The following is a 26,692-nucleotide window of genomic DNA, read 5'->3' on the forward strand; positions in this document are numbered from 1 at the left end:
CTTGTTTAACCTAAATGGTTTGGGTGTATGAGCCTTCATCTGGAGTCCTTTATTAACTTGATTTGAATCTATTTATGACCATAACGTGTGGAAAAAAGCTTTATTTAGTATTGAAGTTTTAAATTGGCCTCTGGCAAAGGAGACTCAAAAAAATCAGCACAACTCTGAACTCAATGTGCTACATTTGGATGTTTGTTCTGTATGTTTGAGATTTCTGCTGGAACATGAAGGAATGCAACAATAAAAAGGTGGAAAATTTCTTTTAATTTCTTGCCTCAACTTAACCAAACAGTGATAAACAACAGTGAACACCAAATTAAATCTCTCCTTACCTTTGTCTTTCCCATAGCCCAGTTTTCCAGCTTGGCCTTCTCCAGTATTGCAGCACATGTTTCTGGAGTCGCAGCGGGCTCCTCGTTAGCATGGTAAGCCAATAAGTAGTACCTGCAGCAATCAATGTAATTATCTGGATACTAATATCAAGGGTCTACACACTGATTTTGTAATCACTTCATAAGCTCTGCTTTTCACCACTGACCTCTTAATGAAGTTAGCAAACAGGATGCGGTGAGAGTAACCCTGGCGTCTGATCTTGGCAGTCTCCAGAACACCAGTGTATCGAAGCTGGACCAGAACCTTTTCACGGTCAAACTTGTTGGCATGGCGATCGTTGTTGGGCTTGATGCAGCGCACAAAGTGAGGCTGACCTGCCACCATCTTGGACAGAAGGTCCATCAAAGAGTACTAGAAGGAGCAGAAGAAGAAGATTAGGGGTAGTTGTGGTAAATATATGGTAGTTATAATGTTTCTGGTGAGAGAAGGCACTCAAAGAAAACCAGCTAGAAATTTATGGTACAATTCTATAATGGTAGATGGTGGTTATCCAGCCCCTGGCCCTAAAAGAGTATCTATATATCTGAGTTTGTATGTATAATTTGTTATAATAATGTTTGTATTTATAATTCTGACCCTGTGTAGAAAATTCAAAATAAATGCATAAATCTTTAAGATCTTTGCTGTACAATCATTCCACCCTGGAAACAAAACACTTAAAAGAAATTATTAAAAGCTCAAAATTACTATGAAATCATGCTCATGATGAGTGTATGTGAACTACTGAGTACAACTGTATTCGTTTGTTAATTTGTGGCTCTCTCTAAAAACCTCCCAAATAACTGATCCAAGCAAATAAAATAAAATAATTTAAAAAAATGTTCAAATCTTACTCTGAAGTAGGAGGCCACTGTCTGTGTTCTCATGTTGGTGGTTTCTCTAGGGTGGCAAGGCATGTCTCCAGATTCACCTGGCTAAAAAAACCAAAAGAACCATAAAACATATCAAAAAGGCCAATAATACCGGGTATATATTATAGTACTACTCTCTATATTTTCTGCTTGTACAGTATGGATATCTGACTAATGAGACATGTATGCGGTTTATCTTTTTTCTCCTTTGCAAATTTTACTCCAAACATTTGACTGTGTTTTTGAAAAACCACCAATCACCGTTTTCATTTGCTTACATCAAGCAAGAATTTTTTTGCAGGCTTTAATTCCAGAGAACGCTGCAAAAGAGACGCATAAAGTGGATAAACAAGTAGTGCCAAATCAAGAATATGGTCTACTTATATACAACAGTGTTACACTCAAATCAGTCACATGTCAATGAAAAAAACAAAACAGACAGCTAAATAAAAAAATAAAAAAAACACTTAATTGTCCTTTACCACATATTTGGTAACATTTTAATAAGCTCTACATCTAATTCTCAACACAAACACAATGGGGAGAAGACCACCTTTATAGCACGCCATCAGCCTAATGCTGTTTTTTAGCATTTAAATCGCTCATCGTGGCTTCTCAAGAGCAAAACCTTTGATGAGCTTTTTCCCTAAAATATGCAGATGAATGGAAATAAATTCAAGAACTAATCAAACAGTTCTTGTAAATGTAGCCGCTGTCGATTGGTTTTAGGTGAGCAAATGGCTTTGAGGCTTATATTTAGCAATGGTGTACGGCTGCAATCTAAACTAATTCACACCGGCACGTAAAGCAACGCAATTGAGTTGCCAGGAGGAGTTTTATTTGGATACTGGCACCTGAAAGACTCAGGCTGATTACGGAATGCTTGGAGTGCAAAATTTAAAGTTTTAACACTGTTTTAAAAGCATTTTAAAAAATGGATTGACTATGTAAGCCATTTTTCTGAAATTGCTTAGCAGAATTAGGCATGGTGCTATAAACACAAATCCACCACAGTGATATATGAACAAGTCTAGTATTAGCACAACATAAGTGATACATCAGAAGGAAGTAAGGGATGTTTTAGGTGCATTTAGCATTTTGCAAAGCAAAGCTGCAAATACACATAATGATCTGCACAGAGACTTAATGCAGGAAAATACTTTTAAGTAGACCTTTTATGCTCATTTCCAGCTTTATATTTTTATGCTTGGAGTCCATTAAAATAGCTTTGAGTGATTCCCGTCAAATCACTCTCTGCTTCAGCTCTTTTCCCTCTTCCTTTAAGCCAACTATTGATTGGCTGCCTCTCACAAACACAGTATTTCAACAGCAGGTAGGCGGGGCCTCTGTTCAGACAGAGCTGTGTGCCTGAGATAACCACATTAGGGATACCTGCTCTCCTTGGCATCATAACAAGCTTTTGGCTCATTAGGGGCTCGTGCTGAACTGATACTTTAGAACTTTTGTCAAACATGAGGAGCTATGCAAAGTTGTATATGATGACATATAAAATATTTCATTTCATTTCCATTTTCATTTATTTATTTATTTCACACTTGGTACAACAATTCAAACAAACCAACCACACTTTCTATCAAAGAAGAAGAAAATATTCTTATTAAACCCTGCCCCCTATCTGCAATCCAATTTATATTACAAGTGGGCACCAAAAATCAGGGAACAAACTAACATTAACATTTATCTCCGGTCCTAACCCAAACCAATAATATCATCATATCTTTGTTTTAAAACTGATTACTGTGCATTTTTAATCTTTTAAAAACCCCAAACACGTTGATTAGCTTTCAGTTCTGGTTTTAGTTAATGGAATTACTATTTTGTTAACACAGGAGGCACGGAGGTGTTGTTTGCACGTCCAGGGGAGGCCATTCTGCAGGTTAAAAGTCTTGTATATACACATACATATACATATATATACATACATACATATACATATACATACATACATATATATATATATATATATATATATATATATATATATATATATATATATATATATATATATACATACATACATATATGTATGTATATGTATGTATATGTATACATATATATATATATATATATATATATATATATATATATATATATGTACTATTTATAACTATATGATAGTTATGTTACTTGTGTTTCTTTTTTTTGACAAGTATATCAAATAGAAAATAAGGAAATGCATAATAGGTCGCTTTTCACTTTGTTGAACTAAGTAACTTTAACTGTAACTATCTCAAACCAAGCTACAGGCCACTATATCGGGATTGGTTGTTATAAGGATATCTAGAGTGAGGAAAGGGTATAGTTATACACACATCTTTATTACCTCGCTAAAAGAAAAAGAACTGTATAAACTTAGCACTCCCATCTTTTGAAACAGAAATGCAGCGAAAGGGAAAAAGAAAAACGAAAGAAAGGTGAGAAAATAAATAAAATAAGCAGTAATTACAGTTGGGTAAAAACAGAGAGAGAATGATTGAAAAACACAGTAGACACAAGTATCTGAACTTTAATTCAGCAGCAGGTCACGACTGGAGTAGTGAGAGTAATATGGAGAAAATAAATTGAACAACTTTTCAGAGGAAGTTCTTTATGTGGGAGATAATACAGTGATAATGCAGACAGTGCTGTAAGTACCTTGGCGAGGGTGATGGTGCGTGTCGGGGTCCGTGGGCTCCGCATTGTGTTTATGCCTTTACCCTTGGTGTGGGCAAGGTTGCCTGTGAAATGAATAGTGGATTAGAGAGCGAGTCAGTGAACAAACTGCCCTCAACAGAGAAAAGAGACTTAGTCACACATCCAGAAACCATCTGAAGAAACAGAGCAGTGCACGTTATTTTAATCAGGTGGGATAATTACTGAGGTTACTTTAAGTCTAAACAGTAGGCTCCTGTCATGCTCATTACTGCTGATCAGGTCAGTGAACGTGACATCAGGTTATGAAGCATCACTGCTAAAAACAGCCCCTTTAAAAATGCTTTTAAAGAGCAATAAGCAGATTATTAGTTCTGTGATTAGATTTTGACATTGCTGACAAAGAATGCATGCTGGTAAAGAATACTGCTTATTACAAAACACGTCTGCCAGACGAGAGGAGGAAGCTAAACAGGCTAAGAATGGCCTGTCATTTTATTTTAAGTACTTCTGCACCGTTTTCAAATAATTGAAGCAAAAGTTAGAGCTTTTCACCTTCTACCTTTCTTTCTTAACTTGATTTTAACTTCATTCACAAAGAGCGGTTGTGTCTGCTTCACCTGTTCTGGTGAGGGGGTGAGTGACAAGCTTGCGAATGAGCTCATTCTCCGACGACCGCAGCAGCAGGATAATGTCAGCTGGAAGGGTTTCTCTGTTCTTGGCCAAGAAGCCCGCGGCATTGTAAATCACCTTAAGGTTTGGTAGAGAAGTATAAAGAAAGATATGAATAGCAAATGCCAAACAGCTTCAGTTTATGATTAAAATGAAATGTTAAATTACCTTTCCAGCATAGTGGTGAATCCCAAAGCCCAGGTCAACCCTCATTGGCCTCCAGAAGCTTTTTGTCTTGAGATTACCTTCAAATTTCTCTAAAATATCAGACTGCATGAGTTAATTATCCAAACACCCAAGGCCATCCGAAGGTCCCTACACACCCTAGATTCAAGTTATAATATTATATAAATATCTTATAAATCTATAGTATAGTATATATAGGGCACAGCAGCAGCCAGGCTTGTGAGAGGGTCAACCTAAATTTCTGATATTATCACAATTTTGTTCCAAGCTATATTTGATCGTGAAACCATCACAGCAGCCAACTTTAAACGTCTGTCACTGTGTGGTCATCGTTTTGGAGCCACAACCTAAATGATCACCACAACTCAACCACACTTGTTATCTTGCTCTGGGACAAAGCAAAATATCAGAGTGTATAGTTGGAGAAAATTTACATTAACACCTCATATGTAATCAGCCCCTGCACTAACAGGATGTTGTGGTTACCGGGGTTACCAAACTCAAAACATGATAACATAAATAATAAAGCAAATAAAACAAACATTTCTCTATTGAAATCTGAGCAGCTCACCTACGAGTGTCTGGTCAGTGGCCTGCGGGAAGCGGCTCTCTTCATCCAGAAGTGACAGCATCCCCATGGGCTTCTGCAAGAACAGGTCCAGGAGTGGCCGGTTGTCCTCGTACTCGATCATCCGAGCATCAACTTCTTCATTCAGGTACTCATCCTGCACAGGAGTGGAAAGAAGCACTCGTGATGTAATGTCTTTAATGGCCTCCTTTCATGGGTCAAAACACCTTCCAACAGCTTGATGAAAGCCTGAATTTCTTGAGTTTTCCATCGATTTCCATGTTACTAAATAAAAAGGTCCAAATAAGATGTCAAATCAACTTCTTTGTGTGTTTGGGATTCCTTTAGCTAACCCTAATATATGATAACATGTTAGAATGAATTATGAACAAGTGAATAACCTTTCATCGAATGCTGATCTCTCCAGTTGGCTCTAAATATCAAACTAATTCCAAGGTTAATCTCCTAATCCTAGCAAGACACTGTAGCTTTTCTGGTCTCTGGTTAATGACACATATTCACTGTTACAGGACAGCCTTTACGACTGGGTTACTATACATGGTCAATAGTCATTACTCCTTGATCTCCTTGATACTAAGATGCTATTAATGCTGCTGCCTTAATAATAAAGCCGTATTTCTGCATGAGTGAAATCTTGTCTTACAATACCAAATGCACTTTAAGATCTATTAAACAGCAGTACAGTTTTATATCCTCGGTTTTATTTCTTTAATGTCACGCTTTAGCGTTCACAAAGGCTTGACCTTTTAAAATAAAAGCGTCTAGAAATTTACCTACATACTAATAGTCCCAAAGCAGCTGTTTATGGACAGGACGATATTAAATCAACGATGTTGATTTGTTGTCTTTTATCTCCTCTTAACTCGACTCTGATGAATCTGGTTTGCAGGGCAAAGTGAGCAAACCTGATCACATCAGGCTGACTCAGAGCTGCTACTATGACTCAGCAACATCAGCAGGGACTTCTACGCCACGGAGAACAAGTCAAAATGGGAACAAACAATAACAAATCAATCTGCTTATTCAAGCATGAAGTGCCACTGTGAAGAAAATGAAGTGAAGCAGAAAAAAAATCTGCATGGATGCAGATAGATTGGGACAATATGCAACCACACGCATAAACATACATGAAAACATGAGGGCAGCGGAGTAAATACACTGCTGATAAAACCTTACCACACAGCAATCCTTTAATTCTGCCTTATTTATGTAGAACTATCAATCTCACAGCACCGTACATTTCCCTTATGCTCTGGATATACATATGATGGCTGCATAGGACAATATATTTCTGGGCCTGGTTCCAACAATACCCAAGAGTGAATTTAAGTCCAGCACTAAGTGTCTTCAACTCCTAATTGACCCTCGTTTAGAATGATTTATAACACCTCCCAGTGGGTGACTCCAAATCATTTAACATTGGCAAACCATTCTCTGACCCCCCCAAAGGCAAAACCCTCTCACGAGACTGCACGAGGGGAGAACAGAGAACCTCATTCTGCCGTGAATAAAGACGGCAGCATATTTTACCCTTGCCATCTCTTTTAAAATGCAGACTGACAAACGATGACATGTTATCTCAATTTAGATGGAAATGAGTTAGAACCAAGGTGAAAACTGCACACAGAGAGCTGTTCAGGAGGGATTCACGTTCTGAGAAAGTGTTATTTGAATTTAGTGACAGGCTGGCGGGCATGCTGGTGTGAGGTTCGTGGGCTGAACTTTACCTGTTCCCACGCAAAGATGTGCTGGTTGAAGTAAAACTGGATCTGCTCGTTGGCAATGTTGATGCAGAGCTGCTCGAAGGAGTTCTTCTTGAAGTTTTCAAAACCAAATATGTCCAAGATGCCGATGTTAAGGCCCTTGTCGTCCTCTCTGGAGAAGACGAGGATAAAATGTTAAATCTTTAAATGCATTTATAGAATAGCTAACCGTGTGGTGCTAGGGATGGCTATGTTGTTCTGGTAGCCTGACACTTAAATGGTAAGTGGACTGGTTCTTATTTTGCACTTCTCTACTCTAGCTGAGCACTCACATACTTTTCTTATTTTTAAGTTATGATTCTTACTTGTGTAAAAAGTAAAAGGTCTTGGGTATTTAGTTGGAAGCTTATCTGCAACTGATTTTTTTCCCCATCCATACAGCAAGTCAAAATTTCAGATTATTTTTTGTCAAAATTTAAACTTACTCATTCAGACCTTTGAGAAAATAATTCAAAATGGACGAAATAATGTAAAAAGTAAAACTTAAAGCCTTAAAATATTTTTTTAAAATTTACCAACATACATCTGTCATAAAGGTGTAAATTAGCTAGAAATAGCATAAGAGAATTTTGTAGCAGGCTGCAGAAATGTTTATTTCTGCTTGAAAACTGGGCATGGAGTGTATGACTCTAGAGCATGGGTGGGCAATTCCAGGCCTCGAGGGCCGGTGTCCTGCAGGTTTTAGATGTGTCCTCGAACCAACACAGCTGATTTAAATGGCTAAATTAGCTCCTCAACATGTCTTGAAGTTCTCCAGAGGCCTGCTAACGAACTAATCATGTGATTCAGGTGTGTTGACCCAAGGTGAGATCTAAAACCTGCAGGGACACCTGCCCCTGTGGACTGAGATTGCCCACCCCTGCTCTACAGGCTTCTAGAATGAGCCTCTAGTGGCCATTAGCGGAAGTGCAATTTTTAGCACTTCAGCTGAAAGGATGTTAGTAGACAGACATCATTTAAATGTTAGAAATTTATTCATCATCATTTATTCAAATTTATTCATTTATAATTCATTTATAGTCTTTTTATGTTTAAAACTACGGAGCCCCTCTGATGACATGGTCCAAAAAATAAATAAATTGTGGCCACAAAATACTACTTCGTGGGCACAAAATGGGTATAACGTGCCCACGAAATACTAGTATATTCTGCAGTTTTAAAGACTTGGCAGTGAATCTAGTTGTGTATCTATTTTAATCCAAAAGCAGGAACTTTGTCAGACGACCTCATTCGTGACAACCAAACACACCGTTACACTCTCTGCCCCCCCATCTTACCCTTGGCTGTCAGGCCGCAGCAGCGCGTTGATTCGGTTGACAATCCAGCTGAAGAGGCGGCTGTAGAGAGCTTTACCCATGGCGTCCCTCACCTCCACCGCTTTTTCCACTGTGTTGGGTCTGACGATCGTCTCTCCGCGGGCCACAACACAGTGGGAGGTCAGGGCTTCCTGCAGCTCGTCTGAGCGGATACGAAGCAGAGATGCCACTGAGGTGACATGAGATAAGGAAGGGGATAAAAGTTAGCATTTATAGTGTGGAGTTTACTCAAAGCAGCACATCTTATGCAATATGTAGCCTCATTCTGACTGAGCAGGAGAATATTCATTCAATTAATAGGCCGCATCTATGTTGTTTTCTAAATCACCATTCAGAACAGGTGTTTGAATTCAGAAAATATAATGCAAAGCATGCACTATAATATCTAACCATTAAAAATGTATGCTTCTTAATGATTTTTATGTACTAACGCAGTCTTGGGTAATTGATTTAACCAAATCATTTCCTGTATTTATCTAAACATGGAGGACTCCTGCAGAGTTAATGATGGTTAGCAAAAGAGGGAGGCGGATGAAGGGGGTGTAGCAGAGGAAAGTCAGAGTCATATTTGGTTTTCTGTCATCAATCACTGTGCTTCTTTCTCTCTTTTCTTACCGTTCTCCAAGACAGACATGTTGCAGATGTTGCTCTTGTCTGTTTGGTGCTCTGAGGCAACTGGAGAAAACTCAACGTCCCCAGAGTTGAGGATGGCAGCCAGTGTGCTGTAAACATTTCCGAGCTCCTGCAAAAAATTAGAACAAATACAGTTTGTATGGAAACATGTATCAGTGTGTGCAACTATCCCTAATATGGTCACCTCAGACTCATAGCTCTAGCTTTGAGCACAGAAGCTCCGCCCACCTGCTGTTTAAACTTCTGTTTGCCAGGAGTAGCCAATCCGAAAATAGGTGGCTCAATTATTATTTTGAACTATGAAAGCAGTTCAAATAGACCAAAAACGGGCACAGTTTGTTAAAGTCTTAAATCTACAAACAATGCAGATTTGAAAAAACAAACAAAAAAAACACTAATTCACCTGCAGCACATATATTAAGGGATCAGCTTGAAGTGCATTTCATGGACGACAAAACGACACAGTAAAATAGCACTGCCAAGTGATTATAACATAAGTACTATTGATGTGGAGATCCCAAGAGCAATCAGTACTTTGAGCCTCATTAGGTTTTCACAATGTCAAGAACTGACTGCCTACATGTGCCTGCAGCTTTATGTTCCATCACAAGCCATATACAAGACGAGAGCGCCAGCATGATCACACTGATTCTGAAATGCCAGCAATACTGGTGCTATAGCTAGTAAGATTGTTTACATGTTATTTTTACATAGAGTGACTTTAATGGGGGCGAGTGAGAACAAGTCAGTGTGAACACTGGGATCAAGGTTATACTGCTAAACCTGTGGCCCAGTAATGAATCCATCAGTTTATACCTCCAGGGTGAATCCAATGACTTTGAAACACTGCTCGACTGCATCAAACTGCTCCTTGTAGGAAGCGTTGTTCACTATGTCAGGCCCAAGTTTAATGTTCTCGTGGTACAGATACCTGCAAAACAAAAAGGAACCACTGGGGTCTCTGGAAGTTGGGAGTTTGCAGCATGGGACGCAGATAACAGTGTTTTGGGAAAATTGCTAAGGAATGTCAAACTTACTTAGGTGTTTTGCTGTCAGAGAGCTTGTAGTGGGCTAGCTTCTTCCTGTCAGCCAGACCAGCATAAATGTAGTAAAAGATGTGGAAGTTCCTCTCCCCCCTGTGGAAACACACACATATAGTGGAAAACAAATTCTTGAAAAGGAGACATGCTAGGTAAATGTTTTCGCCACATGATTAACATGACTCCAGTTTTGTTTTCTTAAGAAAATTTATAACAAAATAAACATGATCAATGCTAAAATATGCACAGGAATCATTAGTTAACATGTTTCCAGCTTTTTAAAAACCTGGTGTAGCTGATATCTCCATGTTGGTGTTACTCCTGCATCATGTTAATAGTGTCCAGGATCAACATTGCTACTGACCAATCCCATTGTTGTGATGTCATAGTTTTGGAATTTGGAGGGAAAGCAGACAAACTAATATAATCTGCAAACAATCCTACGCTTTCCCATATTCGTTTGAATAAAGAAGGCTGACGATCCTTCTTTAAATTATTGTAAGACTTAAATAAATTACAAGCATAGATGAATGATGATGAACACTGAATGCCTTTGGTTGTTTATTATGAATAAAATTTAAGCTTAAATTTATATTAATCATGAATATGATGAAGGAAAACCTGTCTAATCTTTTGCTAAATCCATTAGTAAATAACCATTTTTGTTTCAACAGGATAATTAAACTAAATTTGATTCAGGATACTGTCACCAAATCCCATCGGAAAGCATCAACAATCATTTCAGGTGTGTGTGTGTGTCATTAAAATATACCCAAAATGAAGCAATTGAAAAGTATCTTGCAGGGGTAACAAAATATGCAACATGTGAATAAAGATTAATTCATGAAAACATAAGAGTTCACCCTGTTTTCTATTAACCCAAATACGACACCCATTAACAGACTAAATATTCATACAATGTACGGCCTAATCGAGCCCTTTCTGACGTGTGTCTGTTTTCCAATGCAGTACTTGAGTGTGTCTTTGAAGTTCCCTTAAAGACACACGCAAGACCACAATCTTTGATCCAACAGGAAATAAGCTAGCCCTTCCACTTGACCCGGTCTGCTCCCCAGACACACGATAAGAAGAAATGATGGACCGAGTGAAATGCAGGTGAAAGCAAATGCCACCAGTTTCAAATGAAAAAGCAGATGTGAAAGAGAGCAAGAAAAAGAGACAATCTATTATCCGCTGATCCGTGGAAAGCGGGCAGAACAATAACCTTCACGGCAATGTTCTTTCAGAAAATGAACAGAGAGATTATTTGTATTTTTCTATGAATGGCACTCTCAAATGAAGGTGATAACAGTCACCTTCATTTGACTGTTATAACCGAGACCAACACAAGAAACAGGAAGTGATATTTACATCGCCTGGTGGACAACTCTGGATTTTTCCAGCAGATACTCGGATATCTGTGCTCCGACCACTGTTCCACCACCGTTGAACTTCATTTCCAGGTACTTGCCGAAGCGGCTGGAGTTGTCATTGATGACAGTGCAGGCATTTCCAAATGCCTCCACCAAGCTGTTGACCAGCAGGATCTTCTCCTGGAGTGTCCTATTATTGGCCTAAACAAAATATCATTCCACTTTAGTTTGGGGGACTAATTTTAAAAAAAAAAGAAAGTGTTACACTGTGACAAGTAGCACTACCACTTTCTATAATCTGCTCATATGAATACAAAAAAGGTCAAGAGAAATGAAATTTCCTGTTTAGTTGGCCTTCATATCATGACTGGCACTAACTGCAGCACCAATGAACTCATTACAAGATCTTCAAACTGCGTTAACAGAATATCTACCAAACGATCAAGCGTTGTGCTGGTTGGATTTCATGACTCACCTTCCCGAGAACCGTCAGCTGCTGCACCAGCAGATGAGCACTCTCTGTTTTCCCTGCTCCACTTTCCCCACTGATCACAATACACTGCACACAAGAAGTCACTTGAGTCACATTTAATTGTGGAGAGAGAATCAACATACTGGCTTTCTTTTACAAAGAAAATTCAAATACAGAGTCCATATAGGACAGGCATATTATATTAGCTTTATTAACAATAAAATCATATTGCAAGACAATGATCCCAAGCACACTAGCAAATCTACAGAATGCCTAAAAAAGAAAATAATCAGTTTTTGAAATGAACCAGATTGCAAAGCTGTAACAGGATATTAAGCGAACTGTGTATAAATGAATGCCCACAAACTAGTGATGTGCGATACCACTGATTTCCTTTCCGATCCGATACCAAGTAATATTCAGGGTGGTATCGACGATACTGATCCGATACCGATACTTTGTACAAAAACGTATTTTATTTATTGTATCTCAAATTTTCGCGTAATATCAGATTACTTGTTCTCATCACTTAATAATGCAGAGTTAATCATATAGAAATGAAAATATAGAAATAGAAATAAAAAAAACTGAAGTTATGCGCTATTTGAACACGTTGCCTGCCTGCAGCACTAAAGGACTCTGTGAGAGACGTCTGATCTCGCCCTAGCAGCACCTGTCCCTCTACTCCTCTTCAGTTTGCCTCAATATACGCTTGTCATATTCTGTGATATGATTTACTCTGAGGTGTTTGACAAGGTTAGTGATGTTGCCACAACCATACATGCCAACCCTCCCGATTTTTCCGGGAGAATCCCGAATTTTAATATATTTTCATAACCAATTTTAACATATTTTCAGGTGAGAATGTAGCTGTGTAAACTTGAAATATCTGACACATTGTTTTCAAACCCCCGCGGTCTTTCGTTACTCGGGTTAAACATGATATATAAGTCACTGTGATAACTTAAAAATGTTGTTTGGCTTTTCCAGTTTTTGATTTGTTCGTGAGGAAATCGGTTTGGCTGAGATTAAAGTTATTAGATTAAATTAAATTTAACTTTATTAATCCATTGGGTGGGTTCCTCTGGGGTTTTCACACAGCTGAATAAACGTCAAAAAGAAAACTGATTAAACAGAAGTGTGAGATGGTAGAGAGTTCACGCCAGCGCCAGGTTATATTTTAGATAGCAAGGAACAGACGGCGGCGTTTCACTCCACCGAGGGAGCTCGTGACGCACTACCCGGCTTTCCGGGTCATCAGGTGGAAGCAGCCTCTGAATTTGGAAACCCCCGCTGTTTCCGGGCCGGCCAATAATAACGGTGACATTTAACGTATTTTATCCAATAAATAAACACTGTGAAATGAATTTATCCCCCCCAACAGCCTTTTTGAATGTCTCCCTAGTATGTCCACAACACCTCACTTTTTTGCCACATGTATCGCAAACCACGTCTCAGCTGTTTGTGGAGGTAAAATAAGTCCACATATGACTCCAATTACGCTCAGCCATTGTTGTGAGCCAGCGGCTGTGAGACATTTATACAGCCGTAATTTCGCAAATGACTATGAAAGGCGGAAGAGGAAGTAATTCCTTTGAATGTAGACAATCTGAATGATATAGTTTCTTTCCACTGTGTTCCTGTTAATGATAAACTACAAATTTACCCTAAATTACTAAAATATCGATATTTTAATGTGAGAATCGATTCTAGAACATAAATGACTGGTATCGGAGGAATCGATATTTCAGAATCGATCCGCACATCACTACCACAAACCTCAATGAACTGAAACAACACTGTAAAGAAGAGTGGGCTAAAGTTCGTCCACAGAGACTGGCTCTGCAAGCTATTGAATCGTGGGGTGTATTTAATTTTTCACAGTACTGTTCAGAGTCTTGTGCAAACTTTCTTTCTTAGAAAGGATGTACTTGAATTTCCCCAAAGACGATCCAATCAAAAGGCCTTAATTCACTTGCCAATTCTCCAATATCGAATACTAGACACACCATGCTAACCATCCTAGCAAACTAGATTTAGCATTATTAGCATCACACGAAATCACACACAAAATCCCCCCAACCCTGCAAAAAATAAATAAATTTAAAAAATTAAAAAAAAACAGAACCTGCTTTTGGTACCTTCTGGTATCTGGTTTCTGTATTTTTTAGTGTCTGTGTTGTCAAACTGCTGCTCTGGCATCGTGTGGAACAGCACTTAAACAAGTAAACTCAACCAGTTTGTAATAACTGAAGAGCTTATTACCTGATCAGCATTGTATGACACCATAGATTGGTAGGCAGTATCAGCCACAGCGAAGATGTGTGGTGGGTTAGCTGTACGCTTAGCTCCTATGTACATCTTAGTGTGCTATGAAGAGAGGGAGAAAAACATAAAAGCTTGTTAAAGACGTGCTCAAGAGTGTAATGAATACAACAAAATAGATATAGATTTAGATTTAGAAAACTAAATTAAGGATTTTACAAAGCGGATTTGTAATATTCTCTCAGGACATAAATGAAAAATTAGCAACAAACTTGAGGCAAAAACATGATAATTGAGAGGAAAATAGAGCCACTGAGTTATGGACGAGGCAGAAAAACAGCGGTAGTATCTGTGAAAATGTGTGTGCGCTGTTTGAAGCCAAATGGGATGCAGCAGACTGAAGAACTGCAGAGGCTCTAATGAGCTATGCCGGGCTACATTCACTGCATTATTGACCAAATGTAGAGATGCATGTACACGGAAAGAACACAGATCCAAATAAAACAAAGGTCTATTTATCTCCACTGACCTCAGGCGTGTATATCTCCATGTTATGGAAAGGATTGACTGCAATGAGGGTGTCTCCCACATATGTGTAAATTTGATCTTTTCCATAGCGATTCTGAAGCTGATCCGCGACAGTGTTCTGAAAAAAAAAAATAAACAAAGACAATAAATATCAGTATGAGATGCTTGTTAAATGACAGTCAGAACTATATTTATATATATAAAAAAACAACCCACAGAAGTTTAGTTTCTGCCAACGTTTCCATCAAACCAGCAGCCCATTTCAGCTTGAAGGATGGGTGGAAATATCCGCTGGCAACTCATTCAATATGTCAGTTCATCCCTCAGATTTGATAAATTGTTCCAAATGTTCTTTCTGTCAAAGATGCTGCTGTGTATTTTTGCTTTGTTTTGTTTTGGTCCTTGAAAGACCAGAATGGGTAATTAGGAAAAATGATGCTAAATGTCATAATGTGACATAGTGTACCTTCAACAGCGCTTAAATACAAATATATCACAGTAGATGCAGTAAACGTTCAATCAATGTTCATTTTTGATTATCATTTCTAAACTAGTCGTTTAATCACTCAAGCGACTTTTTATATTGCATGACAATATATTTTGTCCAATGCAACAAGAGGACTTCGAACAGGAAAAACACCACTCACTAATTTTAATCTTAATATAAAAGTATTAGTATTGAATATAATAAACATAGAATTCACCATATCATAAAAAAATGTTCCTCTGCAAAAGGAAACAAAACCATGTTCGTTTTGGAGTTTTTGTTTGTTTTTGTGGCAGATAGTTGCTCCTCCCTGAGCCTGGCTCTGCCAGAGGTTTCTTCCTGTTAAAAGGGAGTTTGTCCTTCCCACTGTTGCTTGCTCGCAGGGGCCCATCTAATTGTTGGGGTTTTCTCTATTACTGTAGGGTCTTTACCCTAAATATAGTGCCTTTAGGTGACTGCTGTTGTGTTTTGGTGCTATATAAATAAAACTAAATTAAACAGAATTGAAATAATATGTGGTGACTTTTCTTGGTTAATGTTAGAACAACATGTTGGCAGCTTTTTACAGTGTATATTTTAAATTTACCTGACTTGTTATAAGTAAAATACTTTTGTAACTCATTTTGGAACTTAAACGCATTAATCACTATCTATCAAATAAACCAAATATTTTTTTTCTCCATCATATCGTACATGAAAATTTTAGCTGTTGTATTTGTTACCATCTAGAAGTGCAAAAATAAAGGAAATTATTTTTTCCTTTTTATTCCAGCTAAGTGCTGTGCCAGGATTCCAATTTTGATTGGGACAGGCTTGGGCTTAGCAGGTAATTACAAAGTTAATATTTTATTAATACCACTTATCTGTGCGTACATACGGGTGTGTAAGTTAAGAAAACAGTACTTGATCTATCATTATTTTTGGTGTGGGTTGTGAAGGCCAGCACAAGTTATCCTTTCAATTAAACACCAAAGTGCAATTAAAAAATAGATGAAAGTGAAAGACTGAGAGAAAGAGGCTGTTGGGTGAGCTACATTAACTCTATCAGCAAAGAGAGAGAGAGAGCAGAGCACTCTGCTGTAAATTCATAAATGTATCTCAATAGAAACTACCTATGCTTTCAAGGAGAAAAATAAAACAGGCAGAGATTTTCAGCTCTAACTCCCATCAATTCTCTGGGTTTTTTTCTTTTTCACCAGAAAATGTTTGCTGCATTCAGTGACTTCATCCTAACTCTAACTTGTTATCTAATGTTGTGCAGCCAGGAAGGGGGAAAAAATAAATTCTGTGAAAAAGCCTAATTATATTTTTTTTTACCTCATCTAGAACCTCAAGGGTGGCGAGGTCATCCACCTCGTCTGCATCCTGTGTCTTCATGTGGCTTCCTTTTTTGGTATGAATACGTTCATGCCTGGAACACACCAATGACATCGCTTAGTGAGCATGCTCTGAAAAAATGAATGTTAAATTTTGCAGATTCTTCTAGAACTTGTGCTGCGAGCCCCGCTACTTTGCAGAGGCCAGGAAAGGTCATTCACAGTGGAGCTTTTACTGGGACGCGCTGGTCTGACTACGACTCTAACCTCAGGGACGTGTCTCTATTCAAGCATCTTCTATTTTCATCAAGGAAAGAGTAGACACAGAGAGGGATAAAATAAAACAAAAATAGTCCCACAGGGAGGATAAACTTCAGAAGTGGGTGACTTAAGTTTAGTAAACATATCTTTTTTAGTAAAGTAAATGTGTCTTTCAAGAGATTAAATCTGCACAAGGGAATAAAATAATCCCACAAGATTCCAATTACCCATTGTAGGAATTGCAACATCATCTTATTACCACAAGTCAGTTCATTTACTGACAAGTGATATCAGGAAGCCAGCAAATTTAGTGCTGAACATAATTTACTGAACAAGCTTTTAGCTTTATTGTTATTTAACTTTTAGAAAGACAACATGACTCTTATGTTTCCCGATACTTACGTGTTGTTGATGGGGTTCAAGTAATTTTGTAATTTGGGGGTTTGTATGCATAACCGTCATTCCATGTCAGCTGACCACAAGCTTCCAGCCCCAGATATCCTTAAATAATTCCAAGATGATCGACTTTTAATAGGAAAACTGTCACATTTTAGCTTTCTGTGCCATTTTCAAAGAGCTATAGAACTACTTAAGCTAGGTCGCTCAAATGTTCATGTCAAATATTAGTTACTATATTATGATTTCAACAACATACAGTTTTAAGAGTGTAGCTGAAGGCTGTGGATGCTGCCTGTAAACAAAAATATCAATATTAAAATAATTATTTTGGGGAAAGTGAGGCAGAACACATCATGATGTTACTGTCAGACACCAACTCTTTTAAGAAAAGTTGGTCGTTACTTCATGTGCATGAATTAGTTTTCCTCTATTTTCAAGCTCTAACATTTTTAAGACCAGTCTGATTTGAGAAGTTTCATGGTATGAAGTACACCTCATATATGGGATATGGCCTTTCTACAGGTTAAGCTGCTGCTCAGGTGGTAGAGCAGGTCATCTATAAATCGGAAGGTCAGAGGCTCAATCCCTGAAAACGTTCCAGGGTCAAGTTCCAGGAATCCTATTTCACTGTGTCTTTACGGAAGCATCATTTATCTGATAGGTGATGCTGAACTCAAGTGAGCTTTTAAGCTCCTGTAGTTGATTTACAGTAAATATCATAACCACTGACAGCATCAAATGGCATTACAGTATTATAAATGAAAACTCATAAAACAGAACAAACAGTGACAATAACATGATTTGAACATTACAACAGACAACAATGTAAGAAGGGCAGGGTGGCAGTTGATGGCAAATACGTGTGCAATCACAACTACAACAAGAGCTTTGACTGAATTATAAAAGCTCCTACTGCGTCACAAAAGCATCCTCTATAGTTACCTGTCATTACTGTCTGAGCTTCTGTCTGTCTTTCCATGATGGCTTAAATGACAGAAACGGGATCGACATGTTATCACTGTACAGGGAGAAACTCACTTTAAAGGGCAACATTTTAACTCATGCTAAGGAGCCTACAGCTCAAGTGCAGCCGGTGCAGGACTGACCTGTTTTTTGTGGGAGGGTGACAGGGCTTGTAAAACATCCAGCAAGGAGGGTAATTTGGATTATACTGTCGGCAAAAGCTAAGCAACAGCCTAGCATATAACAACCGCTGACAGGAAGGGCGTTATGTTTTAGGTTTTTCATGGGCTTTGTATCAAAATCGATCAAACACTTTACGGTGCGGGCGTATTTGGCTCATACAGCGAGATATCGGGACAAAAACATAGAGACAAAAGCCATAAGGACACAATACCTTGTTTTTTCAATCACTCCAATTTGCTGGTTGAGATCAATGAGCTCAATCAATTGTTTTTGCAGGATTTTCTCTCTGCCGACAGTCTGTTTGATGAACACATGCTGGAGCAGGTCTTGCACATTCGGTCTCAGCTCAAAGTCCTTAATCAGACATCTGTGAGGTCGGAGAACAAGCATGAGGCAGAAAGAGGAGTGCAGTGCATTTGTCAGATTCATATTCAAAGCAGCGGGTTATCTGTGTAAATATTTATTATTCACACAGGAAGGATAAACACTAGTAGCCACACTCACTTGCAGATGAAGTCATTAAACTCATCTGACCAGAGCTCCGGCTGGTGGAGAGTAGGCGGCGGGTTTCTGTTACGGGAAGAAATGGAAAAGATAAATGGAAAGATAAGATGAGATAGGATTTAAGTGGGCAGGGCGGAGAACAGAAGGCTGGGACGATTCGTCACTGAGGGCATCCAGAGGTGTTTCTCTGGTGTCAAAAAGTGGTAGCTTTCAGCCATCAGAGCAGTGCAGCTGGATGGTATCGTTACAGCTGGTTTTAGGAAACTTGTGTATAGACTCAAACCAGAACTTCTTAAATACTTTACCCTGAAAACATACACACATTGTTGTGGGGTTAAACTTAACAAGGCCTCACAGCAGAAAAACAACTCGGCTAATTGGATTCCCTGTTCGGCTTTAAGTACCTCTTTACGAGAGGGTTCCAGGTACTCGGCAGCGAAGTCACGGCTGCCTGTTAATGCATGGAGGCCTTTCGCACGTTGGCTCTGACAGCAAATAATTGGTCTAATGAGAGGACATTCGTCTCCTTTTTATCACACAACACAACCAATATAGACAGCAAATGCATCAGGCCTTTATTTTCAGGCTGTTCAGCTAATACTGTGATCATTAAAGTGTTTTTCTTACCCGAAAGACAAAGAGAGCCCTGCAGAGATAACTTGGGGTAGTTGCATTGGGCTACCTGAATAATAAAGCTACTTTTTAAAGCTCTATAAAGGCTACAAGGACTTGGACTGTTTTAAATATAATTTCTTGTTTGTACCCCAGTTCGCTAAAGCAATTTGTTCAGTTTCGCCTGCCAAAAGTTCACTTAGTAAAGTATTGGAAGCAAGTTTAAATCCTCTCTGTTACACATAATGAAAATGAAAGCTTAGCTATTAACACCTGAGCACAATTATAATAGCACTTTAAATCTTTTATCCACTCCAGAGACCGAAGCTTTGAGCACAGATTTGACTTCCATACATATACTGTTGTCTTAGTCCTTCTCTGCATTCCTCATTTTCTCTTCCTATTTAAATTCATGGTTCAAGTTTCAAGGTGACAAATAAAGAAACTTGAACCTTGAAATATAAGGCAATGAGGAAACAACATAAAAGACTACTGGACTTGTTCCTCTGTATGTTTGCTCTTTATCTTTTTGGATTCAGCTCCATATGTTGAAATATGATACAATGTATCCATTGCACACTCCTTTCAGTATGGACCTATGTTTTTTCATAATTCATGATACATTGGCAAAATATAACAATCATGTCGAAAATAAGCCATCAGTACATAATGAAAGTAATCTGGTCCGTAGGAGGACTTAAAGTTAGATAAATACAACCACATATGAAGAGCAACACATGACATATTACACTATTTACACAAAAGTGAAATCAAACATGCAGAAACATTGTGTGTGCTAAGTACAGCCTTCCATAGGAATAAATAGGAAACGTATCAGCCAGGTGCTGCTTATCAAATGCACTTAGTTAAATGATCATCAGCAAGTCTGATCTTCTCTATGAAAGTAGAAGATTTGTTAGTTTGCAGGTCTGGAGGATTCAGGTCTGTGTTAACACAATACCAAGGAGGAAAGAAACAATTACTTCTGCGCATCATTTCAACACAGTTACCAACCTTCCTAAATGGGAACAACCTTCCTAGAACAATGTTCTTGGACAGACAGGACCAATGTGGCGATGTTTCACAGCTCCACATTTGGCAAAACACAAACATAGCATAACTGTCAAGCACGGTGGTGGAGGGGTGATGGGCTGATTTGCACCTTGCAGCCGTTGAGTCAACCATGTATACCAACTGCTTTGTTTACCAAAGCAATCTAGAGTTAAAATTTGCGACTTCTTAAGTGTGTTGGCTGCAGAGCTGAGCTGCGACTTACTTAAGGCAAACATTCTCCATTTCTGGTTTGTGTTTGGTTTGCGAGAGTTTTTAGACAAGTAAGCGCCGTCCATACAAACTACAGGGAGCTGCAGCAACCGTAGTAAACACAAGGAGGCTTTTGATGCAGTGCCAGCTTTGCAATCCATTTCACTCAGCAACAGCCAGCAATCGTCAAGAAACAACTTGCCAACTAGCAGATTTTATGCATTTTACCCTACAAACTGTTGGTTGCATCACATCCAATATGGCAGACAATTCTCAAGAAACGTCAATAGAGAAACTGTATGGGCTTGTATGGCATCACTGTATATAAAATACATTATAGTATTATATGTTTGCATGCATTGTGTCAAGCTCTTGTGTGCTGCAATTAGTAGGTAAAACTGTACTGATAAAAATAACCATACTAGTTATTGATAGAAAAATCAGGATTATAACAATCATAATAAAAATGAGGAATGGCTTCGGTGGTTTGCTGTTGGGGGAGGGGGGGCAAATGTGTACTAAATAAGAGAGAGTGGATGAACTAATGCCCTCAGCGTGGCTTTTTCCAAGACTGCTTGACAAATGAAGCCAGAGTAGTGAGCGGAGGGAAGTGAGGAGTGTGAAGAGGGAGCCCGGAGCTCTGGCTGCAGCAGTCACATAGATTGTGAGAAAGCTGTGTGATGGCTCCGTCGGAGCACGACCCCCAGAGCAAACACACAGGACAGCCGTGACACAGCAGCAGTCTGTGTGTGTAGGCGTGTGCGTGTTTCAGGGCAGTGATGGCCAAAGAGCTGTGCTGTGATGGTTAAATGCTCTCACACTGAAATCAGGTGAAGATAAACAATTAGAAAATCAGCTTCAGCTCACAGTAGAAACAAAGAGAAAGAGAGGCTTTGCCCGCAGCCTCCTCCCAGCAGGATCATTGGGATGAGTGCCAGGGAGGGAGTATGTAATGGATAAAGCCCTGCAAGCAGAAAAAAGCCATTTGAACTAAAAAGACTGTACTTAGTGTGGTGACAGTCTGTATAGAGGCACAAATCACTATGTTGGAAGTAGGAGAGGACTTTTCTTTATTGCAGCGCAAGCGCTATACATTATGCTATCTTTACAAGCCGAGGAGTCAGATAATGAAAACATGCCCAGTCTTGTGAGATGGTCCGTATCAGGGTAGTGAAGAAAATATCATCTCGTTTTACTTCTGCCTGCGGTGAGCTGTATCTTAAGGCAAAGGCTATTTGCATGCATGGTTCCAGCTTTAAAAATGAAAACAGAGTGGTTATAATTTTGTAGTTTCCGATTAAATTTTATCTTTATTTTTTTTTCAGAGTGTATTTGACAGTTTCTGTTTAGTTACTTTAGTTTTTAAGACTATTTTAGGTTCTAAAACCTACAGAAAAAAATATCCATAAACTCATATTGAGTACTATCTATGTATTTACTGATATAGACTGAAAGCTTAATACTGTTCATGCCTGTATTCACATTTGCAAAATGAGCTGTGTTTTCTCAGCTGTAATTAAAAAGTCATGAAAAGTGTTTCAGAGGACAAAACAAGAAAAAAAGAAAAGATGCACAACAGGGTCGAATTAAAAGGGTAGTCATTATTTTATCACTCTGACAAAGTCATAACTCAGCTCTATCAAATCCAGGGATGGCAAAACAGCATAATAATAGCTTTAATCTGTAATAGCACCTTTCAAGATATCAAAAATGTAAAAGCACATTACATAAACAAAATGCGAACACAGTACAAATTAAATTAAGTAAATTATTTCTATGAGAACTTAATTATGTGCAGGAAAGCTGCCATTAGCCTTGAAGCAGAGTCCAGTTCGATAAAACATAAAATATGTCTTATTGAGAATCAAACTAATTTTTGAAGAGAGCACAACATGTCTTTGGTTTATTTGCAACCTTCAGCTCAGATTTGTCATAAGAACCGGATCATTTAAATTCATTCAGCACAGCAGAATATGATGCCATTATGGCAGGTTTACCTGGGTATTTTAAAAAGGGCTCTCATTGGGTGGAGGTCAGAGAGGGGTGGGTCTCCATCTCCTAGCTCTATAGCTGTGATGCCCAGGGACCAGACATCACAACGGGCGTCGTAGGTGGAGTCCAACTGCTGCTCACATGCTATTACCTGCAGGGATGATGAAATAAAGAACATATAACAGGTGGTCTAATGTCTGATTACAGATATCACGAGTAAAGCAATTAAATCAGGGTCTGCTTCCTTCTTTGAAAGTCAGTATTTAAGTTTTTTTTAATTTCTTCTTGTGCTTCTACACAAACAAATGTGAAAGAATATAAAATGTCATTAAAAAGTTGAGCACTAACAACAAAGCAACTAAACAAACTGCAGCAGCTCAGCCAAAACAACTTCCTCATTATCATTTGCTGTGAGCAGAACAGTGAACGCACACACCCACTCGCACACACACACACACACACACACACACACACCTACACACACACACACACACACACACACAGTCCATCATCACTGTCCTGCGGGCAGTATGGCACTCAATCAGCAGTATGAATCATTCAAGATTCATATTGTTATTACCACACACTCACATATAATACACACATTTAACGGTAATCAGTAATTTGTTTTTCCAATTCTGAACAAGCAGAGTCTAATGCATGCAGACCAGACAAATCATTACCAGATAACCAATAAGACACACACTCCACAAAACCCCAAAACTTTCATTATTCCGTCATGTTGCTGGCAAACACACTTAATGAAAACTAAAAGAAATCAATGTTAAATCGGTCCTCAAGGAGACTAATTTGCAAAGACATGACAAACTGACTTTTAAACAGCAAAATTATTTCCAACCAACACACAAATATAGACACATAATGCGGCCAAAATCACAACTCGACAGCGACAACCAAACACAATTATTCTGGAAAAGAAAGCTCATCTACATAACATTGTGTATAACACGGTGCAGAAAAGATGCAGCTCACCTCCAAGTCAAACCTGCATAAGCAAATCCTCTTTAGAAGTAAACTTTATATAAAGCCAGCGCTGTATATCGTCCCCAAAGTGTATATTTAGAAAGAAGAAACCTCCGCTCTGTCAAGTGCTTCTTGTCTACTCAGTCCACTCAGATAAATGCCCTTTCTTAGACCTTTGTGAATAAATGTCTTAAACAAATAAGATTAAAATCCTTGAGCCTTAACAACAACACGTCATGCAGCATCCTGCATTTGCACGGCATGCAAACTTCATGTAAAAGCTATTTTGATTTAACAAGTGAACATGCAAGGTGATCTGGGGTGATCATGCTGAGTATAAGTTTACCCATCTCATCCCCACGAATTCCGCTAATGACTCATCTAATCTTGATCAGTGTTGAGGTTAAGCGTGCAAATGGGTGGTTAAGAGATTCCTCTACTTGTTGAGGGTTTCCAAAAGTGTTGCGGCTTCAAGTTCAATGAAAAATAAATGAATGGTGTCTGACTGAGAGGCGAAAAGTGCATCTCCTAACATTCAGGTTAGCTCTGTTTTCTGCTATGCCGTTGCTCCACCAGGGGTTGCCGAGCCTTTTTCACGATGAATCAATTCACTGCACAGTCCAAACGTCATCTGAAGTTTGTTTTCCAACGTTCTGCAGTGTGTTTTGTTTGTTGTCCCTGTTTCATTCTAAGATCCATTTAAATATCTTACTCCTTAAAAACCTACTGGGGGCTGCTGGCAGTTACTCAGTAAAATTGGTTGCTATTTTTGGTAAACTGAGACCTCCTTGCGATTGCTTTGGTTGTTAGCAGATTGTCGTGGTTGCCTGTGGTTTGCATGCTAAGTTCTGACTTGTCTGCAAACACTTGCCAACTATTTGCGGAGCAGTAGTGAAACAGCAAAGACTGCAGCACAAACTTTAAATGGAGACAGTTTTGCACATTATGAAATGTGTTAAATCGTACTGATCCATTAAAGGAACTAAGCTTGAATTTCATGCCTGCAGTGGATTGTTTCAGGAGCTGATTCCCCGTATGGTGAAGTCTCGACAGGAATGTCATTCTCACTGAAGCCTTTAGAAGTATGATGGGGTGTTTTGCATCTATAAAAGACTTATGGACAGCCTGGCTGCTTGTTAACAATGCAGAGACACACTGTGTTCCCTTATCTGGAGAGACCAAATAAGCTGGAACATGTGTGTTCACCTGCTCTCCTTGATATTAAGGGATGTTTAGAGCCTAAACAAGTATAGGAATTTCAGGACCAATAATATTCCAGTATGTCAGCTGATTCCTGCTGTTATTTTAGACACATGATTTTCTGACTGCGTAGTAGTCCATCCATCCATTCGCTTCCGCTTATCCTTTTCAGGGTCGCAGGGGGCGCTGGAGCCTATCCCAGCTGTCATAGGGCGAGAGGCGAGGTACACCCTGGACAGGTCGCCAGTCTGTCGCAGGGCCAACACACAGGGACAGACAACCATTCGCACTCACATTCATTCGCACATTCACACCTAGTGACAATTTGGATTATCCAATTAACCTATCCCCACAAGCTGCATGTCTTTGGACGGTGGGAGAAAGCCGGAGTACCCAGAAGGAACCCACGCAAACATGGGGAGAACATGCAAACTCCACACAGAAAGCTGCGTAGTAGTATGTCTAGTTATTTATTGTTTATTACTCAGATCAGCAGGTTGCTGCTTTTCTGGTGCTCCAATCATGGTGCCATCAGGGACGTTCCAAAGTGGCCTCTGGTGAATAAACTGTGCAGCATCCACATTCATAACATGGTAATGAGCACCTCTTCTTCGCTTTTAAAATTTTCATTAAGTTATGAATTATCTAAAAAAAATTAAAATATTTTCTCAGTCAACTTAAAAGAAAAAAATACTTATTCTGAATTTGGACTTTTTACATTATTGAAAAACATTATTTTTTATTCCATGCAAGTGACAACACTTGAGGCAGTTTAACGGACTTCACACTGATCCCTCTGGAGGCACAGAAGGTGTTGCCGGACTTTTTTTCAAATATGCAGTAGCACATCCTCAAGACCTGTAAACAGACTTTGATGTGCAAACTCTCACCTACCACCACTGAACTTCTAACTTGCAATATAAAGGAAGCACAGCTTCCAACGCTGTCAATAAACATTGACAGTAGTGGCCACAGATAACAGCATACAAAAACTGCAGCTTAGTCCCTAATGCATTACTGAAGCAAGAAAAACACTATCATATAGAAACAGCCTTTCAGTCGGTGTCAGAGAGTCGTTAAGAACCCCGAGCTGAGAGCCCAGCTCACAGCACAAAGTCACATTAACCTGCTATAAAAAGAATACGGTTCAAACACATACGACTGGTATAAAACGCTCAATTTTTGATGCAGCCACTTCTCTACACAAGCTATACATACTGTCAGTGCACTCAGCCATGATTATACAAGAGATGAACGATGGAGGCTGCCCATTTCACTTTTTCCATGCACATTGTATTTGACAGTGTTATCTCTTTGATGATTATTAACTGTGGTCCACTGGGATCTGCTCCAGGCTAATGTAGCAGAAAGAGACGAGGCTGCGGGAGCATTTATAGGCCACTTTTACCGTACCTCGGGAGCCATCCAGAAGGGGGTTCCCACTGAGGTGTTCCTCCTCAGACGGGTATTTGTCAGCTGGGCTGAAACACCTGCAGGGTAGAAAAAAAGACTCAGTGGAGACAATTCAAAATATCTCAATAACATGTTTTTATTTCAACAAAGATCACACTGGCAGGTAAAAGTGATGCTCTGTGAAAAGGGAAACAGTGCAGAGTAAACAGCAGGACACGGCTCAAATGATACAGAGCCCAACGGCTCTTGAAGCGTGCACTGATAGAGCCGTCGCTATAGTGACGAGGGAAAAAAGCAATACACACGCATAAACATCTGCAGTGCTTTTTTTCTTTATCCAAATGATAGACTGCCATGAATTACAAATTCTTATTTGACTGCA

At 39.0% G+C, this 26,692-nt stretch overlaps 1 protein-coding gene across 1 annotated transcript in view; it reads right to left on the reverse strand.

Annotated features, from left to right (window-relative positions):
• The window catches only part of myo3a (myosin IIIA), a 63,674-nt gene that overhangs the window by 16,864 nt on the left and 20,118 nt on the right, over positions 1-26,692 (reverse strand). Inside the window, exons 5-26 of the mRNA XM_006799244.3 lie at positions 26,311-26,387; positions 22,719-22,864; positions 18,847-18,912; positions 18,554-18,709; positions 18,139-18,180; positions 16,538-16,631; positions 14,735-14,851; positions 14,206-14,310; positions 11,944-12,027; positions 11,467-11,669; positions 10,093-10,191; positions 9,872-9,986; positions 9,038-9,164; positions 8,384-8,591; positions 7,071-7,218; positions 5,326-5,479; positions 4,737-4,825; positions 4,517-4,646; positions 3,900-3,982; positions 1,227-1,307; positions 539-744; positions 333-444 (exon numbers count right to left, since the gene is read on the reverse strand). Of these exons, the coding sequence (XP_006799307.1) occupies positions 333-444; positions 539-744; positions 1,227-1,307; positions 3,900-3,982; positions 4,517-4,646; positions 4,737-4,825; positions 5,326-5,479; positions 7,071-7,218; positions 8,384-8,591; positions 9,038-9,164; positions 9,872-9,986; positions 10,093-10,191; positions 11,467-11,669; positions 11,944-12,027; positions 14,206-14,310; positions 14,735-14,851; positions 16,538-16,631; positions 18,139-18,180; positions 18,554-18,709; positions 18,847-18,912; positions 22,719-22,864; positions 26,311-26,387 (2,642 nt within the window). The remainder of the gene's footprint in view (positions 1-332; positions 445-538; positions 745-1,226; positions 1,308-3,899; positions 3,983-4,516; positions 4,647-4,736; positions 4,826-5,325; positions 5,480-7,070; positions 7,219-8,383; positions 8,592-9,037; positions 9,165-9,871; positions 9,987-10,092; positions 10,192-11,466; positions 11,670-11,943; positions 12,028-14,205; positions 14,311-14,734; positions 14,852-16,537; positions 16,632-18,138; positions 18,181-18,553; positions 18,710-18,846; positions 18,913-22,718; positions 22,865-26,310; positions 26,388-26,692) is intronic.

The sequence above is a fragment of the Neolamprologus brichardi genome, chromosome 9 (assembly GCF_056152115.1).
Source record: "Neolamprologus brichardi isolate AB-2024 chromosome 9, ASM5615211v1, whole genome shotgun sequence".
In the NCBI taxonomy this organism is placed as follows: Eukaryota; Metazoa; Chordata; class Actinopteri; order Cichliformes; family Cichlidae; genus Neolamprologus; species Neolamprologus brichardi.